Source organism: Peromyscus californicus, unplaced genomic scaffold (genome assembly GCF_007827085.1).
Source record: "Peromyscus californicus insignis strain IS unplaced genomic scaffold, ASM782708v3 Scaffold_6__1_contigs__length_162567912, whole genome shotgun sequence".
NCBI classification, from domain to species: Eukaryota; Metazoa; Chordata; class Mammalia; order Rodentia; family Cricetidae; genus Peromyscus; species Peromyscus californicus.
Genome location: NW_026294584.1, coordinates 160,662,341 through 160,681,748, shown reverse-complemented (window position 1 = coordinate 160,681,748; position 19,408 = coordinate 160,662,341). Strand labels below are relative to the sequence as shown.

Genomic DNA, 19,408 nt, shown 5'->3' with positions numbered 1-19,408 from the left:
TCAACTTCCAGCAACTGTTTACTGCTTATGTAACCTCAGAGAGGGGCCTCAGGAGTCCTGCAAGTCTCCTGAGCTTCCTGGGCCTTGTGAGCAGAGGAAACAGACAACAAAAGCTCTGTAGCAGTCTGAGTCTTGGGGCTCTGCAGAGCTCAGGTGTGCAAGGCTGCACCAGAGGCGGAAGATGATGCATTAGGCCGTAGAGAAGGGAATAGGAAAAGCTACTAGCTGTGACCAGTGGTCAGTGATCAGCTGGGCCCAGGCACACATGTTATTAAACAATGTTGACAGAAGTGGGAGCAGGTGTGCTCAGCAGGTCAGAGGTCACATTCCTTCTCCCCTCCTGCAGCAAGTGTCTGGCTGGTGCTTTTCACAACATACCCTGGCTAGGAGATAAACCTGAGTCCATCTTTAAATTTCTTTTTTAAGATTTATTTGCTTTATGTGTATAAGTTTTTATCTGTATATATGTATATGTACCATGTATGAAGTGCTCACAGAGGTCAGAAGAGAGTGTTTGATCCCTTGGAGGTACAGATGGTTGTAAGCCATCATGTGTGTGCTGTGAATGGCACCAAACCCCAGGGTCCTCTAAAAGAACAAGTGCTCTTAACCATAGAGCCATACCTCCAGCCCTGGGTCCATCTTTTAATCAAGTCATGCATTGTGTAAAACTGGCATTAGGCACAGGCTGCTTATGTGTTTCAGTTGAAAATTAGAGCAAATTAAAGATAAAATGGATGTCTGTTTAATTATTGCTCTCCCTCCGTCTCTACCCCCACCCCAAGCCTATTTGCTTACAAAGAACAGCAGCCCCGTGCTAACCTCCTGAGAACACTACAAAATAACAGTCTCCTTCTCTGTAGTAAGAAAGCTGTAATCTGTGTTTCTGCCGTTGAACCTTATGGTGTAGCCATCAGCCTCCATGTTCTCCAGCTGGTCTGGTTCTTAAAACAAATGGATTCCCCTAAAGCACCCCAAGAGATAAGGATAACAATATCCACAGATAAGGTTTCCTTAGGGGAACTTAACTGGCAGTCAGAGGAAGGGGGTCTTCTCCCATCCTCAGAGGGTTGTGCTGAGCAGTCTTTCTCTTTTTCTACACCCACCCCCTCTCAGGGAAGCTATGTGTCTGCAAGGGCCTATTACGAGAGAGCCCTGAGGCTGGTTCCAGACAGCAAGCTGCTGAAGGAAAATCTAGCCAAGCTGGATCGCCTGGAGAGAAGGTTACAAGAAGTCCGAGAAAGGGATCAAACATAGCTCCGAGGACACAGTCACGTGGGACTCAGCAGGCTGGAAGAGGACAGAGTGAGGGCGGTCTTGCTTACACACAGCAGACTCTGCCAGCCAGGCAGTCCCCTCCTGGTGGGTGGCACAGCGAGACAGCTGCTGGGGACTGTGCTGAGTTGTTTCCATGAAGGGACAAACAGCCAAGATGAGCAGGCCACCTGTAGGGAAGGGAAATAGCCTGTTACAGGTTCCTCTGTGTCAGTCCCTGGTCCCAGGATGCAGACACTGAACTCCATTCTTACTATAGCCCAGAAACACAGAAGCTTGGAGTTCTGTAGAGGAGACAGCTGTTCATAAGGAAGGATGTGTCCTCTGAAGTCAGCTCTTGGGAAAGTCTACTTGTGGAAGTTCTAATTCATTCTCAAGAATCCGGAATGGGTGGTGAAGAGCATTGGTAGAGTCTTGTGGATGTCATAGGAACAGGGCACTTGATCGCTGGGCTTGGTCTAACAACTCCCAAGAGTATCACTAAGGACCTTTGGAGAAGTACATTAAATTCCACTCTGATATATGCTTTTCCAGTGCCTAAAACATGAGGGGATCTTCTAGAATGGTATGTGGGTATCTTTATTTCTACAGGAAAAATCTCCCTGAGCAGTAAAAAAGAGCTGAGCATCCTTGATTCTTTATGAAAATGTTTGAATTGTATTCCAGATTGTACTAGAGTTGTGTCTCCACGCTGAAACTTCTCAGTGCATTAACCAGGAGACTCCTACTCTGAAATATGCTGCTCAGGTGAGGAGCGGCAGGGTGCACTCTGCATGGAAGTGTTAAGGGATCAGTCCAGAGAAGTGCTCTCCTTTATTCTGGTAAGGTCAAGATGTCGTAAGATTTATTATTTTTGAAACATTGAGGAACCTTTACATTGTGTTACAGAATTCCTCACAGATTGAGTTAAGGGAAGAAAGCTCTATTTATTGACTTTTGAGTTTTAGTAGGAATTCTGTACTTAAAAGACAAGTGACCAAAAGCAGACCGTCTGCTGAGTAAGTTTGCAGACTCCATGGAGAATGCTCTAAAACTCTCGGGTAAAGTCTAAATTCATAATTTTTTAAAAATATATTTATATTTAAAAATGAGGAAGGCAAAGTTGAAATCATAATTTGACATTATTTTTAGTGTTATTTATTGTATAACTTATAAAATATTTAATATATATCCACATGTCTTGTTTTTTTTCTCTGTACATAGTCATTTTGATAGCAGCTCTCAAAACCAATCATATGAAAACTGCAAAATAAGAAAGCTTTAACAGTCTCCCCAAATAATACTGGTTATTTGCCACTTAAAGCTAATGGAATTAGGGGTAGCTCAGTGTCTGGGTAGTCAGTGAAGGAGCTGGAGTACCTGCTTCCTACTGGTACTTATCAGTGGAAACAGAGACACAGGAAATGCAGGTCCTGATGCTGAGCCAGCTGTCGGACACACACGACAGCTGGAAAGCAAAGCGTCCACCTGCACAGCCAGAGGGAAAGCCCCCCTGCTTCTTGCAACCCAGCATCAGGATGCAGTGCCTCTGTATGCTATTTTCCTGCAAGTTGAAATAAATGGCTGAAAACTTATTTGAAAAGACATGCTGAAGCCAGGTGGTGGTGGCGCACGCCTTTAATCCCACCACTTTGGAGGTAGAGGCAGGCTGATCTCAATGAGTTCAAGGCCAGCCTGATCTACAGAGTGAGTTCCAGGACAGCCAGGGCTACACAGAGACCCCACCCCCCAAAAAGGGCATTTGACCCAGTGCACACCTGCTTTTGGGGGCCAGTATTTGTCACTGTCACCTGATGTATGTAATTGTCTGTCAGTGTTACATATCATAAATTGATCCAGAATCTTATTTTCTTCTTCCATCTAAGACATCTTTAGTACCAAGGTAAAAACTTTGTACTATAAGTGTTTATTATAAAGTAATTCCAAGCCCCTAATTTGGAAAGCAGGGGTCCTTGGTCACATCTTAGTACCACTTTGTAGAATAGTATTTACCAAAATGGGTGCATTAAAAACTAATGGGACAGATTGAATTTCAAAGTTTGACATAATTCTGCCTTATGTAAAGTGCTACAGAAGGTCTCCATGTAAACTTGTTGGAATAATTAAAAAGGTATTTACAACATAGACGTTTCTAAGGAGAAAAGGCCACATGGCGTCTAGAGACTGCTGCATGGGGCCTCTCCTTTCTCATTTGTCTGCCCACTCTGACATCTCCCTGAGCAGTAAAAATAAGCACTGTTTAAAAAGAGAAACAAAGTCAGCGTGCTTTTTGGCTCGGATATTGAATGAGCCAATGAGAGAGTTTCCATGGTAGATATGTTGCCTGGGAGAAAAATCAATTACGAAGTGTGTTTTCAAAGCTGTTGAGTGTATCTTGTAACATGCTGTTTGGTTCTTGTGACGTGGACTAATCCGTGGGAGTCATCCTTATTACAGTAGAAACAGAGAGATCCTGGATGTAAAAATGCATCTGATTTGTCATTAGCAGGCTTGTGCTTCATGAGTGACTGGAGAGCTGTTTCTGAAATCTAGGAGTAGAGCTAGCTTTGTGCACGAAAATACTCTGCTGGCAATTCTAACATTGTCATTGTCCTCATCATTGGTACTTAGAATTGGACCCAGGACCTTGTACATACCAGGAAGCACTCTCTCCCACTGAGCTCTATTCTCAGCTAAAATTATTCTTAGGGTTTTGTTTTGTTTTATTTTTTACAAGAGTCTAGTGTGTGTCTCAGAATTCTGTAACATGCCGTGGGTAGTAAGGAGGAGACAAAGAATGAATCAGGAATTGCTTTGCCTGGGCTGAGCCCCCAGCATGGAGTTTCTGGGGTTCTTTCCTCTGTTACACATAGAGCCCTTCACATCCCTGGAGCCCCTCCCCCACCATTCGCTGTCAGGCCTGCCCATCATCGTCCCTAGACCAGTGCTTGTCATGAAATCCACCCGGTGGCAGTCCATTCATGTGCCCTTTGACATAGTAGCTGCGGGAATGGCTTTGGTGGCTTACTTCAAATTTGGGGATTATTTAGTAAGGATTTTTCAAAAATGATTCCGATGTTTCAGGTTATTAATGTCCTTTATAAAACCTGATTTGGTGGTGGAACTCAGGGGGGAAGTGCTCTTTGAGGGGCTGGGGCCCTTGTTTGCTTTTGTGGTTCTGGCCTAGAACTCCATGTGCCAGGCAAGCCCTCCCTCTGTCACTTGCTACCAGAGACATCTCAGCCCCAGACAAAGCAAAGAGGTTTCTGGTCTTCATCAGTATGCAGGTTCTCTTCTGAAGTCTGCAGCAGAATTTCAGAGGCCCTTTTCAGCTTTCAGCCAAGACTAAATAAAAAATTCCAAGCCGCACTGTAGAATCCAACCTAAGGTGACTGAACCGAGGGAGAAAAGAAAGCAAATGTCCCGTATCTTGTGATTGTTAGCAGAGAGTCTACATCCTTCCGATCACAAAGAGCAGGGGCCGGAGGGAGGCCTTCCCTCCTGTACAGGGCTCTCAGCACTGGCTGCCCTTAGAGAACAGCTAGGACTCCTCCAAACTCCCTAAGATGAGCTTTCTGGTGCCAGCAAAGTCCTGCAGGGATGACTGCTTTGAACAAGGCTCTCCACCAAGGAGAAGTGGCTATTATCATGAAATTTTTATTTCTAGCTACTGGACTAAAATGAGCCAAAGAATTCTAAAGGCTGAGTCATTGCCCCATGGGTTGGTCAAGGCCATTATTCCTAGACTGACCAGCAGGTGGCTGAGTAGGGTGGCTTTATGCTTGTGGTAACTGGACTACAATTTGTCCTTCTATTTAGAAAATGCTTGGGTGTCAAATAGAGAGGCACCACCTTGCCATTTGCACACACCAGGCAAGATGCCAAGGATAAGAAATAAACAAAAAACCTGATATCTTTTTACTCTTAGAAGGTATCCATGGCACAGTTTGTCTCTTTCTGCCTGGCACACAGACACTGGGGCTTTGTTATTTAGTTCTTGATTGCACTTACTAAAACCTGTTTTTGATGAGCTGAATGTAGTGGTGCACACCTTTAGTCCCAGCACTTGGGAAGCAGAGACAGGCAGATCTTTGAGTTTGAGACCAGCCTAGTCTACAACAAAGCAAATTCTAGGATAGCCAAGGCTACACAGAGAGACCCTGTCTCAAAAAACCAAACCAAACAAACAAAAAAGCCCTCCTTTAAAAAAAAAAAAAAAAAGAATCATGGGCAAAACTGCCTGCTCTTGTCTGTGGTGGATCCACCCAAGGGAATACTAAACCTTTAGATTAGTACTGACACCGAGAGCATGTAGCTATGGTAGAGGTAGGCTGTTTCTCTTTCTTGTTTTCAAATCACACTTTTGATTGTAGGCTGGCATCATCCAAATACAGCAAAACCCAAGTATCTAAATGCCATCCATTTACATTTAAAAAATGTAATGGCTGTCAAACCTTTCTTTCAGACTGCAGCTGTATAAGCTAAGACTTTAGAAAACCAAAAACCAGTATTGGAAATATTACAGTTCTTACCATTGTTCTCAGTTTTCATTGCAAAGCATGTTGTATAGTTCTGAAAACACTTCTAATATTTTTTGTTTCTGTGAGTTCTTTGTTCTGAGATAGGAGATAAAGTAACCATAGTACAAAACATGGCTTCATATTAGAGTGGGACCACAGGATGGATAAAATATCTGGAGCCATCAATTCGTTCATATTAAAATAGTCAATGTTCATCACCAGGGCTCTTCCGATTAAAACCATCAGGGCATGTAACTTAAAACAAAACAAAACAAAACAAAAACCTAGCACCTCATAATACACAGCCCTGGTCTGAGTGAAAACATGGGTTGCCAGTCATTCCTAACTGGAAATGTCTGCATGCAGAGGTCCGGGATATCACCTCCTTGTCAGGGGCAACTGTTTGTATTTGTAGTGAGTCTGGAAGTTCCTGCTGTGCATATCCTTTAGCTGCTGGCCCGCCCATTGTGGGGACACACTAGTTCAAGATTAGTGCTTCCGAGTTCTAATTCTAGTGTCACTCTAAGGAGTTACCTCACAAGGGCAGGTTAGTCCGAGTCTCAGTGGAGTTTGTCACCCATGAAGCACTGCCCTGTCCAGTGTTTCCAGGAATACCATGAGCCTCCAAAATGCATTAAAAGGCACCATTTATCTGTGAAGAAAATGATCTTATTCCTGACTGTTCTTACTAACAACCACAAGGAAACATGCAGACCAACAACCTTGGGGAGACTAGGCTGCCTAAGTGTGTTAACATGGTAGAAGTAACTCTTACTTTACAGTCGTGCTTAAAGTCCTTATGGTGACCCTGTCAGTTTCCTGGGAGAAAAGATAATGTCTTCTCCTAGGGAACTGAGGTGTCTGTGGGAGCCAGGGGTATGTGGAAGTTGCTGTGTTTGCTGTCAGGACTTTGTCCTTTGTTCCTACTGCTCAACGTTCCTGTTTTGGTTATATATAAATGTACACCTGTGTTATTTTTGCTATGCTGCTTAAAATATTTCTCTGTTTAAGTCTGACTGTATACTTTGCCTAAGTCTTTCAAAAATAAAATTTATGTAAATGTCTATTTTATATAAAACATGGTACAATAAGAATTCTGTCTGGCCTCGTCTCTGAAGTTCTCTGATTAGAATCCACCAATAGCCATTTTGCTAGTGTGCCTGAGCTTCAAAAGCAAAGATGGTCTGTCCATCATCTTTCAGGCCATACAATAACTATCTACTTCTCACCCACACCAGACTCTACCTCCAGGCTAAACTCTGCCTGCTTGGTAGGTGCCCCTGGGCCTTTATGGTGCAAATGGAAGTTAGAAGGCAAGTTTTCCCCCCCAATACCCTGAACTCCACCCACTGCTGTACCTGGACCAAGTGTCTCTCTGGGCTCAAGACTTCGTTGTCTGCATTAACCTCCATTTGTTGGCTTTTACAGACTGTCTTAAAGCTCACTAATGGGTGGAGACACAAGCACTCAATCACTAGCACAAAAGGGGAGAGAGAAAACACCACAATCTCCATCAAAAACAAGGAAAAATCCTTCCTTTAGTCCTCCATTTCATCAATAGCTGCTACATTTTTTTCTACCACACAATCACACTTTTTCTTTGGTGACCTGGCATGTTTACTCAGGGTTGTTGACAGGGGCAGGGAACCTCAACAGTAGTAGCTATACCACAGGAAAAAATTGTCTCTCCTGCCCCCCAGCAATCATTAACTGCCTTTATATCCCCGGAGAGGATGGGGCATCACGATCCCCTCCTGCTGTATGGTGGGATGTCAGCAGCCCAACTTTGGTCTTGTGCTGATAATCAAACTTCGGAAAGTGCGAGAATACAGCCACACTTTTTGAACAGCAAACTGCTACTCTAGGGAACGTGTCAAAATCAAAGGCAGATATCCCATGTGCCACAAGTTCACCCCAGGGCAGGCCAGTCCCCTCCCTGAGACTAATGTTCTTTCCTTCTTTTATTTATCTACATGTTATGTTATTTTAAGTATCATTGGACTGTTTCTTCACTACCATAGACAATTTCTACTTGCCATGCATTATCTTATTAGTAGATCTTAAATTAACTAGCCACTTGCCACTCTGTATTATAATTCATTTTCCCATGAATGGAAATGCTTTGTTATGGTGAGCTTGCACTGGATGAATTCTCTACATTAGGATAAAGTCTCCCATAAGACCAAGGGCTTTCAATTCTGGTAACAAAGCAGGCTGTGCAGTAACAAGGAATGAGACTGTGCCCAGTTGTATGGAAGGAACCAGAGGACATAGACAAAGCTGTGTGGACTACATGTGGGAGAGTGAGGGGATAAGGTCTGGGAACCACTTGGAGAGACTGTCTGCATGGCATGGGCAGACCTGGATCATTGTGTCCCTGCAGTTACTACACAGCACAGGTGCCCCACTGCCGACATGGCTTTACTCCAAAGGCTTTTGGGCGGGTTTTATATCACCCTTAACTGAAACAGAATGTTGAGTCTGTGTGGGACTTTGAGCTTCACTAGAAAACAGTGTGCACCTGGGGTGAGCATGAGGGCCCAGTGGGCGATCCTCATGACACTGGGGAAAGAAAGCACAACTCTGGGAGGAAAGACTCAGCGGGCCACCAGCCAACCAGTCCACACTGGGATGCTCCAAGAGGGGATGCAAGCTGGGAAGTTGAATATTTTACCAGCTCTGCCACAGCCCTCATTTCTCTGGACTTGGATCATAAAAATCAAATAACACTCTTTTGTAGTCGGAAGTTTTCCTGTGTCCTTCCTGGTCCCGCAGCCACTCGTCCCAAGTAAACACACAGAGGCTTATTATTAATTACAAATTGTATGATCTATGGCTTCAGCTTCCTGCTAGCTAGCTCTTTCATCCTAAATTAACCCATTCCTATTCATCTATATGCTGCCACGTGGCCATGGTGTTACTGGTCTGCTGGCATCTTGTTGCTCCTTTGGTGGTGGCTGGCGTCTCTCTTGACTCTGCCCTTCTCTCTGTATCTCTACTTGGATTTCCCACCTAGCTATAAGCTCTCCTGCCATAGGCCAAAACAGTTTTATTTATTATCCAGTGGGAGCCACACACATTCACAGCATACAGAATGACATCCCATAGCAGTCTTGGGTGCCTGCACCTGCGCTTACCATTTTGAGTGTCTTTTGCTCCCCAGTACATGTGTCTGCTTCCACTTGTTTGCCCTCCCAACTCCAAGAGACAGTAGAGCCCTGGGCAGAGGAGCCCAGGATTGTTAATGCATTCAGAGTGTCTTCTTAGGCTTGCCCTTAAGAGTCTAATTAAACATAAGTTCACTAATAGTCTGGTTTTTGTTCCTTTCCCATTCTCAGGCTTATTGCCATACAATATTGATGGAGAAAATACTGACATGGTATCTTACTAATGAATTAATTGTACTTACCGTAAACAACAGATCACACAGCATTTGCTCTGGCTTTTGAAGATGATGGTAAATACTGCAACCCAGGAAAGTAGTGAATGTGAACTTTCTTGAGGGTAGAGAGCTTGGGCAGGTTTCTTAGAAGCTCAACAGGAGTTAAGTGTTGAATCTCCTGCTTTGAGAAGTGCTTGCTTGCGTCTGGCATGGATTCCTGGGTTCAGTGCCACCATCTCTGCATCCTACTCTAGTCTGCTGATTTCATTAGGCTTTCCAAGGCAATAGCCACAGTGTTCCTTAGATCTGTTGCAGGGCCCTTGACATACAGAGGGACCTCCTGCCATGGGGACACCTCTCCTAGGGCCAGATTGGAGCAGGAGGCACTAGGAAATCTAGAATGACCAGGGTGACAGTGAAGCAGAATGATCATGAGGGACACCTGAACCCGGAATTGCAACAGATACAGTCCTATAGTGTCCTGAGAGAACTAAAACAGCAGTTTCAGCTCACCTTCCTCACTTGGTGTCATCAGTCTGTGGGCAAGGAGAATTCAGAGATCTCATGGAAACCGTGGAGCTTCTGCCCGGGGATGGACTGCTGCTGCTGACCTGTCACTCCCAGAACCTAGGTGAGTGAAGACCCCTAGATCTGCCACCAGACGAGGCTCACGTCTCCATGGCTTGCTCTGGATTTCCTATGGTTGTGGCCAGTATGGGCCCAGAAATTCCCAGAGGGAGGCCTGCCTTGGTGAAAGGCTCTGAATTGGGAGTTTGGGGCTTTCTGCTAAGGTGTCTCCACCTTAGAGCCTGGTGGTCCTGGTATCTTCAGCGCAGACTCAGTTCTCTAACTAAATCTAGTGTCAGAGGTAGGGCTGGTTCTCTCCTGCCCTGGGTCTTCTCTTGTTAGGGCAGCATGGGGTCTGAACACTGTAGGGTGTTCTTAAAAGAATCCCAAGAAAGTTAAGGGGGAGGGCGGGGTTAAAGCTGAGTGACTTCAGAGCTTCCGTGCCAGGCTTGGGGAATCTGGCTGAAATCTTGACAAAGTGAAGTCTGAAACACAGGCTGTGTATGTGAGTATAGCTACCTGTGTGGGTTCCGGCAGCACTGAGGTGTGGAATCCAGGTATCTGATGTGAAAAGCAGGGGAATTGGCCTGGAATCTGCACTCCTCAGAATTAGTAGCTGTAAAGGCTGGATAGTTGGTGGATAGTAGGTCAGAACAGTGACATCCATTGCTTTCTATTTTTTTAAGTGCTCATTTTAAAAAAAAGATTTAATGTATGTGTATGTGAGAGGCCAGAAGAGGGCATCAGTTCTCCTGGAACTGGAGTTAAGCAATTGTGAGTTGCCATGTGGGTGCTGGGAACTGAACCCTAATCCTCTAGAAGTACAGCCAATGCTCTTAACTCCTGAGCCATCTCTCCAGCCCCCTAAAAGTACTTAATGCATTTTCCAGGACTCTATATGTCCAGAGAAAGTAGGCGCAGTGTGTTGCCCTTGAGTAACAAATTTATCCTTTGCTTCCTTTCTAATTGTTCACCGAGTGAAGACTGCCAGCGGTCTCCCCCATAGCTGTCTCACACGTTAAAAAAGGCTGTTCACAATATTCCTGCTTCTGTCTTTTTTTGGGGAAGGGGGTTTGTTGTTTTGAGTTAAGGTTTCTCTGTGTAGCCTCTGGTTGTCCTGGAACTCATTCTGTAGACCAGGCTGGCCCCGAACTCAGAGATCTACCTGCATCTGCCTCCCAGGTGCTGGGACTAAAGGTGTGCGCCACCACACCCAGCCCCTGCTGCAGTCATTTTGTTTTGGTTTGTCAGACAAAGTAAAGACCGGTGATTTTGCTACATAAAGGCTAAGAGAGTAAGCAGGAAACTGAAACCCTTCCATCTTTAATACTGTAGTGCTTTATAAAGTTAAACCAAGAACCAAAAGGTAAAGGGTAAGTGCCAGGGCCTCACACAGTCATACAAGGCAAAAGTTCTGGGGACTGACACACAGCAGCTGAAGTAAATCCTAATAGGTGGTGTGCTGAGGGAACAGACCATCACTCCATGGCACAGCCATATCTGATAGGAGCGGCAAAAGTCGTAAGGCCAGCACAGCTGCTTGACAAAGATCCAGCAAAGCTGAGCCGCATGATGGCTGCCATGCCACCTTTGGTTTTCACCTCCACCTGCTGCACATTTGGGGCACTTTTAATATTTTCACAATTTGGGGATATTGGATTGATGGAAAATTTCTTATGAATCATTTATGCCTTCTCCCAGGAATGCTGCTTCTAAGCTTCCCTAGGACAGAACATACTACCCCTCCCACTTTTAGGGAGATATCCTTTTACCTTGTAGGTTGTGATGCACATAAAGAAGCCAGAGGTCTCTTTATGAGGCTATGAAACATTCTTGAAATGTCTGTCCCTGCACTACCCAGGAGCAAGATAATCAAAACAAAGTAAACTTTAAAAAGTCAACAAGATTCGTTGGGCTAGAGGAGTTGGCCACAGATCAGATTGCTAGCCTCTTCCCACTGTACACTCAGGCAATTACATGGCATATACAGCAACAAAGTTAGATTAGCTGAAATTACCTCTGCCCTACACAGAGACTTATATTGATGAGCAAAGAATGGAGTGGAAAGATGATGAAAGAATGAGATGTCAGGACCTCCCTCTCTTAGAAAGTTAGTACATGCAGACTCACTGTGGTGTCATAGGGCCATGGAACAACAGAATGCCAGGATTAGACATATAAAAAATTCTATAAATATATAAAATGTAAACATTGTATTTTGCCAGAATTTAAATAATAACTGCAGCATCTTTGGCTTGAGGATTTTTCTTGGGCACTGTGACCTTAAGAGTTAATAATACATTGCTTGGGGCATGGCAATATGCCCGGACTGGCTTGGGAATTTTGTTTTGCTCTAGTGTCCTTGAAGTCACAAAAGCTATTCCCCTGAGAACAGGATGTCATATGCCTCTAGATTCTTAAAAATTGGGTTGTGGGGTTAATGAGTAAAAATGATTATAAAAGATAACTCTGTTTATCAATGATGTCAAAACTTGAGGAGAAATGATTGGAAAAGATAAGTCTATTCTGTCACAGTTTATCATTAATGACTAAAAGATGAGCAAGAGGAAGTGAAACACATGTCCAAAACCAAAAATGATATGACCTATGTTTTGGAACAACATGAATCTATTTCTGCTTACTGAATTCTGTATAAATAAAAAAGCACTCCGGCTGCTAGTCAGGGTATAAGATTCTTTCAACCACCGTGGCCTGGCTCATCCTTCCCTTGCTGACTCCTTACCTCCTCTCAGGACCTGTCAACTGTAGCATGAATCTTAAAAGTTCTTATTAATAAAATCAAACCCAGGGCCAGTTATTGGGGTGAAATGCTGGATGGTCAGAGAGACAGAACAAGCCACAGGTAACCTCACCTGGCCAACTTCTCAGCTGGTCTTGTTTCCTCAGACTGGAAGCCTCTGTGTCCTCATATCTGAATGGCTCTCAGCTGAACTGTGCTGCTCAAAACTTAAAAGCTTAACCAGCCAAATTGCTTCTAGTTTCTGGTCCTCACGCCTTATATACCTTTCTGCTTTCTACCACCACTCCCTGGGATTAAAGGCTCGCTTTCTGGGATTAAAGATGTGAGTCACCATGCTTGGCTGTATCCTTGAACACATGGATTTCTGACTCTGGAATGCTAGGATTAAAGGTGTGTGCTACCACTGCCAAACTTCTATGTTTAATATTGTGGCTGTTCTGTCTCTGATGCCAGGTAAGTTTATTAGGGTACACAATATTTTGGGGAACACAATACCACCACAGTCCACCTCTGGAGCTGACCCCCAGCAACAGTAATGTGTTGAGGACAGTTAATCGTTTTCACAAGAATACGTATGTCCAAACATATTATATGCTTCAAATATGAACAGTTTTGATTCTCTCAGAGCTTGAAGATGGCTCTGTGCTTTCCTAAATAAAGAGTTTTACAAAACATTATTTTATAAATATCGAGTTTCCCTTTTGGGTAAACATTTACACAGAAATTGAAAAAGGCCACAACTGCCTGTTAACTGAAATTGGGTGAATTTCTTTTTCAAAAAGTCCTCTATAAATCACTTGTCCACTCATCTGACAAAGACAGGTGGGAGTTCTGCAGCTCTCCCTACAGCCTCAGAAAGCTTGTCCGTTTCACTAGACTCGGAGCCTCCCCTCATGGATGGTGGAGCACGCAAGACAGTGCTCTGGGCCCTGATGCTTCTGCCTCTAGGTGTGACCATGCTGTGTGTTGCCTCCCCATGGGACCAGAAGGCTGCTAAGTACCTAGCATATGGCTGAGGACCTGGCATATAACAGCCTGGCAGTGAGCTTGGGCTCTGCCTTTCTTTCCCTCTGGCTGGTGCTTTGGGGAGCTACTGCTTCCAAAGTTCCTTTCCCTTCATCCATTCCATATGGCTTCCATGGAGAAAGTTGGCTTGCTCTGAGAGAGAGAGCTCCGTCCTATTCTGGTACCATTCTTGTTTTCACGTATCTTTATTTTGGTGTTGGGAGCAGGGTGACCACAATGTGCCCAACCTCACTGAATCAAGTAAGGTGACAGTTATGGAAATCTAATGAGTCCCAGTGTGAGTGATTTTTGCATTTCACATCCTGTTGAAACTGGTTCCTCTTTTTATTTACAGCAGGATCTGTTTGCCAAAGATGAATTTAGCTCCCATTAAGTAGGAGATGTGAATGGGAGCAAACTCCTAAGGCTGACACTTAGATGTGATTGGTGACATCCAGGACTTAACTGTGAATATTTTCATGTGTTCTTTCTGCTCATAAAAGGGGGAGTCTGGAGGAACACTGGTTTGTAGGGAAAGAAGTGAACCATGGACCCTCACTGGGATAACTTCCTGGGCATCTGGGCTGCGCTTTAAGGTTGATTCCTCTGAGAAGAACCATGGAAGGATATCATCGTCCCCTGTCCAAGGTATCTGAGTTGATGGATTTTATCACACAAAACAAGATCACAGGGGTAACTTCTTCCTTGTTCCCTATCTCGAGGGCACTCTGATGTGTTATGCTAAAATCTGAACCAAGCCTTAGAAAATAGGAAGCCTGTGAATGGCTTAAAATGCTTAGGCCAGCATATATAAACTTGTCTAAGACCTCATGACCATTGATACCCCCCTCTCAGATATATATATTTTGTCTTATGTTTTTGAGTGTTTTACCTGTATTTATATATGAGTACCACCTGCATGCCTGGTGCCCAAGAAGAAGGTGTCAGGCCTACTAGAACTGGAGCTATATAGATGGTTGTGAGTTTCCATGTGGGTGCTGGGACCCGAACATGAGCCATCTCTCTATATTAAGCAAGTGTTTTTTTTTTTTTTTTTTTTTTTGGTTTTTCGAGACAGGGTTTCTCTGTGTAGCTTTGCGCCTCTCCTGGGACTCACTTGGTAGCCCAGGCTGGCCTCGAACTCACGGAGATCCGCCTGGCTCTGCCTCCCGAGTGCTGGGATTAAAGGCGTGCGCCACCACCGCCCGGCATTAAGCAAGTGTTTTACCACATAACTGCTTTATACTTTTTTTTTTTTACATATGCCATTAAACCGTATTTTTAGTTGTGGGAAATGTCTGTGTGCCTCATTTTTTAAATTTTTCATCATTTGCTTCATTTCCATAACCAGAGGAAAGTTTTTGAAAGCTAACCCTAGAGGTAGATGGATCTTTTCACCATACACCTTAATATTCTCGTATAACAAAACTGACCTGTTATATTCATGTCTATCTTTGTGGGAACTCAGGTGCTCAGTATTGCTGCACTCTGCCTCAACATTACCAACCTTGTAGGCTTCCAGGACTTCACTTGCCATGTGAAAGGGGACATTTGTTTATAGATAAGATAGAATCAGAAACCGTTACAGACTCCCTTTCCACTGAGGGTCACCAGATGCCAGACTAGCTGGCATTGTTGGTGATGCTCCAAGACAGCAGTGTTGAACCACCTCCTGTGAGGGTTTGAACTCTCTCTATAGCCAAGACAGACCTTGAATCTGGGATACTCCTGCCTCAGCTTCCAGGCAGCTAGGATTACAGGCTTATACCTTCAGGCCTTTCTGTGTATTCGCATGTACATAAACAAGAATTGAGCCAGGCATGGTAGAACATACCTGTAATCCCAGTAGCATGCAGGAGCCTGAGGCAAAACGATTCCAAGTTCAAGGCCAACCTGACCTACCTACACAGCAAGAGAAACCTGTCTTTAAAAAAATAAAAATAAAAAGGCGTAACTTAAGAACTAAGTTTCTTTACTACCAAACAATAATCTAAAGGGTGACTTTGAAAATAAAATTGAATCTTCTTATTAGAGTGTGTAACAGATAATGGCCATGTAATGGCCTCGGTTATGAAGACATTAACATCTGCAAGACACTCAGTAACTGGTGCTACTGCTCTAAATAAAGGGCATCTCAAAACCCGTGACTGAGTCAGTGTCATCATGCGAGAAATGGAAATGAGGTAGTTACGGCCAGAACCAAGATCCCTGCCTGTGTTCAGGAACCTGCTTTGAATAAAGTGCTGAAAAATAACTTCAGTGACAGTCTTGAAATATGTAAGAGTTGGTCTACAAACAGAAGTGCCAGTGTATGCTTGGCTGTTGATGGATTCGGTCCCTAGGTATTTCATTTGGAGGCTTTGATATGGCAAATTAATAGATATCGATTCCTTCACTTTTTAAAAGATTTATTTAGTTATTTTGTGTATATGATTACTTTGCTTGTATGTATGTTTGCAAAAAAACATGTTTGCTTTATTTATCTTAGAAGGTCAGAAGAAGGGATCAGATCCCTTGGAACTGGAGTTAGAGTTGGGAGCTGCCATGTCAGGGCTGGGAATTGAAACCAGATCCTCTTCAAGGCAAGTGCTCTAAGCCACTGTGACATTCTGCAGCTGTAGATTTGAGTTTTTGACATCACTTTAATGCTATGAAAAGCGGTAAAATCGTACGTTTATAGGTAGAGTAATTTTCACAAAGTGCATACCCATGTAACTGACACTTGGATCGAGAGTCAAAGTGTCCCAGCATGATCAACCCCTGTGACTCGTCACTCCCCTAGAAGTAGCCACGTGCCCTGGGTCCCAATACCATGGGTGAGTTTTGCCTGTCTTCCTGGGTTCTTAGGACTTGATAAAATGTACCCTCTTGAGATGCAGCCCTGTCAGACATGGTTTGGCGACTGGGTAGTAGCAAACCTAGACCACACGCTATCTCATTTTCATGCAGTTTTTTTCTTATGTAGTGTAGCTGGAGAGCTTTCTCTCTGGGTCCCACCAAGCCCCGGCAGTCCAACAGCCCACTTATAAAATAAACACACAGACACATATTATTTAAACCATTTGGCCTAATGGCTCAGGCTTCTAGCTATCTAGTTCTTACATCTTAAATTAATCCATTTCTATAAATCTATACCTTGCCACGTGGCTCGTGGCTTACCGGCATCTTCACATGCTGCTTGTCATGGTGGCAGCTGGCAGTGTCTCCCTCCATCTTCCTGTTCTCTCAATTCTCCTCTCTGTTAGTCCCACCTATACTTCCGGCCTGGCTACTGGCCCATCAGTGTTTTATTTATTGACCAATCAGAGCAACACATTTGACATACAGACCATCTCACAGCAATGTAGTCTTAATACTCTTGTCAAATAAGCCTTACATTTTCTCCTTCTCAATCTAAAAGTTGTCTGGTGGTATTTATTAAGGGCTCCAAAGACGTTTCATGACTGAAAGGAAGGATACAACAGTCCAGGAACCAGGATTGTTGGCCCTCAAGAAAGAGGAGCAAAGGCTGACATGAAGACATGGCCCCCATGCTTCTCACACCATGGACCTTCACTGGGATAACTTCCTGGGTAGGTGGTGATGCCCAAAGTTTGGATCCTTTGAGAAAGAACCATGGAAAGACATCAATTGAAATTTTCCCAAGATGTCTGAGTTGGTGAAAACATGATCAGGGGAGAAAATGCTTTCTTCCTTGTTCTACATCTCAAGGTCACTCTGATATATTCTACTAGGATCTGAACTAAGCTTTAGAACAAAGGAAACTTGAAAATCCTTAGTCTAACATTTATAAACATGTCTCAGAACTCATGAGTATTGATGTTTTTCATTTTAACACAGAGTGGATCTTGCATATAAATTTCATAAGTTATGTCCTGTGTCTCTGAGGGTTTAAAATGGCCTTTGAAATGAGGTTCTTCTTTATTTCAGTTGTCACCTCCTAACTTCTTTTTTTTTTTTTTTTTTGGTTTTTCGAGACAGGGTTTCTCTGTGTAGCTTTGCGCCTTTCCTGGGACTCACTTGGTAGCCCAGGCTGGCCTCGAACTCACAGAGATCCGCCTGGCTCTGCCTCCCGAGTGCTGGGATTAAAGGCGTGCGCCACCACCGCCCGGCTCCTAACTTCTTATATTTGGTCTTGTTCATTTTTCTTGGCATTGTGTAGAAATTAGGGTGGCTCTAGAAAATTCACCTTGTTAAGTGGCTATAGAATCTAGATCCAGAGTATGTGTGAATGCTGTAACTCAGGCCTGCAGCTCTCAGTGGCTTCAGAGTAACTCAGGCCTGCAGCTCTCAGACTGTGGCTGCAGTAACTCAGGCCTGCAGCTCTGTGACAGTGGCTGCAGTAACTCAGGCCTGCAGCTCTCAGTGGCTGCAGTAACTTAGGCCTGCAGCTCTCAGTGGCTGCAGTAACTCAGGCCTGCAGCTCTCAGTGGCTGCAGTAACTCAGGTCTGCAGCTCTCAGACTGTGGCTGCAGTAACTCAGGCCTGCAGCTCTCAGTGGTTGCAGTAACTCAGGCCTGCAGCTCTCAGTGGCTGCAGTAACTCAGGTCTACAGCTCTCAGTGGCTGCAGTAACTCAGGTCTGCAGCTCTCAGTGGCTGCAGTAACTCAGGCCTGCAGCTCTCAGTGGCTGCAGTAACTCAGGTCTGCAGCTCTCAGACTGTGGCTGCAGTTAACTCAGGCCTGCAGCTCTCAGTGGCTGCAGTAACTCAGGTCTGCAGCTCTCAGTGGCTGCAGTAACTCAGGCCTGCAGCTCTCAGTGGCTGCAGTAACTTAGCTCTGCAGCTCTCAGACTGTGGCTGCAGTAACTCAGGTCTGCAGCTCTCAGTGGCTGCAGTAACTCAGGTCTACAGCTCTCAGTGGCTGCAGTAACTCAGGCCTGCAGCTCTCAGTGGCTGCAGTAACTCAGGCCTGCAGCTCTCAGTGGCTGCAGTAACTCAGGCCTGCAGCTCTCAGACTGTGGCTGCAGTAACTCAGGCCTGCAGCTCTCAGTGGCTGCAGTAACTCAGGTCTGCAGCTCTCAGTGGCTGCAGTAACTCAGGTCTGCAGCTCTCAGACTGTGGCTGCTGTAACTGCAAGCCTGCATGTCTTGGATAGAGGCTGCTCTTGTACTGACTACACATTGTCCTCAGCTTTTCATGGTGTTTTAAATACATCCTTCACCAAACACAGATCCTACCCAAATGTAGACAAAAAATAGAAGCAAAACAACAGGAGCTGTCATTCTGGAGAAAATAACTGTTCAGGCGATCCACTGATTTATCTAGAAAGTATTCAGGAAACAACACTCAAAATCTAATTTTCTTTAGAAAACCTTAAATTGTGAATTCCTTCTGGTTGGTAGGAGCTAGAGGAAAAGAGAGTCTTTGTAGTCATCTAGCAATGGTTTCCAGTCCAGAGGCATAGCTTTTGTAGGCAAAAGTCTTGCAGCTGTGAATAGGTGTTTGGTTGTCAGAGAAGTGCACAGAATTGTTTAAACTCCTACCTGAGCAATGGCCTCAGCTTCCTGGGTATCTTCAAGGTTAAGATTCTGGGTATGAAATGACAAGGACTGTCATCAGAATAACTCTGCTCTTAATCCTCTATTGTCTTCGCTTGTAGGATTTTGGATTTTAGTCAGTAACTAATAGTGAATGGAGGGTTAGGTGTCTGTAATAAACTTGTAGGAAAATGGAAGTTCTGTAGTCCACTACCCTTGTTTCACAAGTGTTTCACCCACCTCTGCCCCTCCCTGACCTATGCACACACTCAACTCCAGATGATGATTAGGAGGAGTAGAAGAAAACTAAAAAAGCCAGCTGGGTATGGTGGCACATGATGTAATCCCTAACTCTGGTGGTAGAGGCAGGAGGATCACTGTAAGTTCAAGGTTAGCCAGAGATACATAGAGACCCTGTCTCAAAACAAAGCAAACCAAAGA

The 19,408-nt window shown here is 44.4% G+C and overlaps 1 protein-coding gene across 1 annotated transcript in view; it reads left to right on the top strand.

Moving 5' to 3' along the window:
- The window catches only part of Tmtc1 (transmembrane O-mannosyltransferase targeting cadherins 1), a 225,567-nt gene extending 218,696 nt beyond the window's left edge, over positions 1-6,871 (top strand). The window contains 1 exon segment of the mRNA XM_052719103.1: positions 1,117-6,871. Within this exon segment, the coding sequence (XP_052575063.1) occupies positions 1,117-1,257 (141 nt within the window). The 3' untranslated portion in view covers positions 1,258-6,871.
- Positions 6,872-19,408: the final 12,537 nt, after the last annotated feature.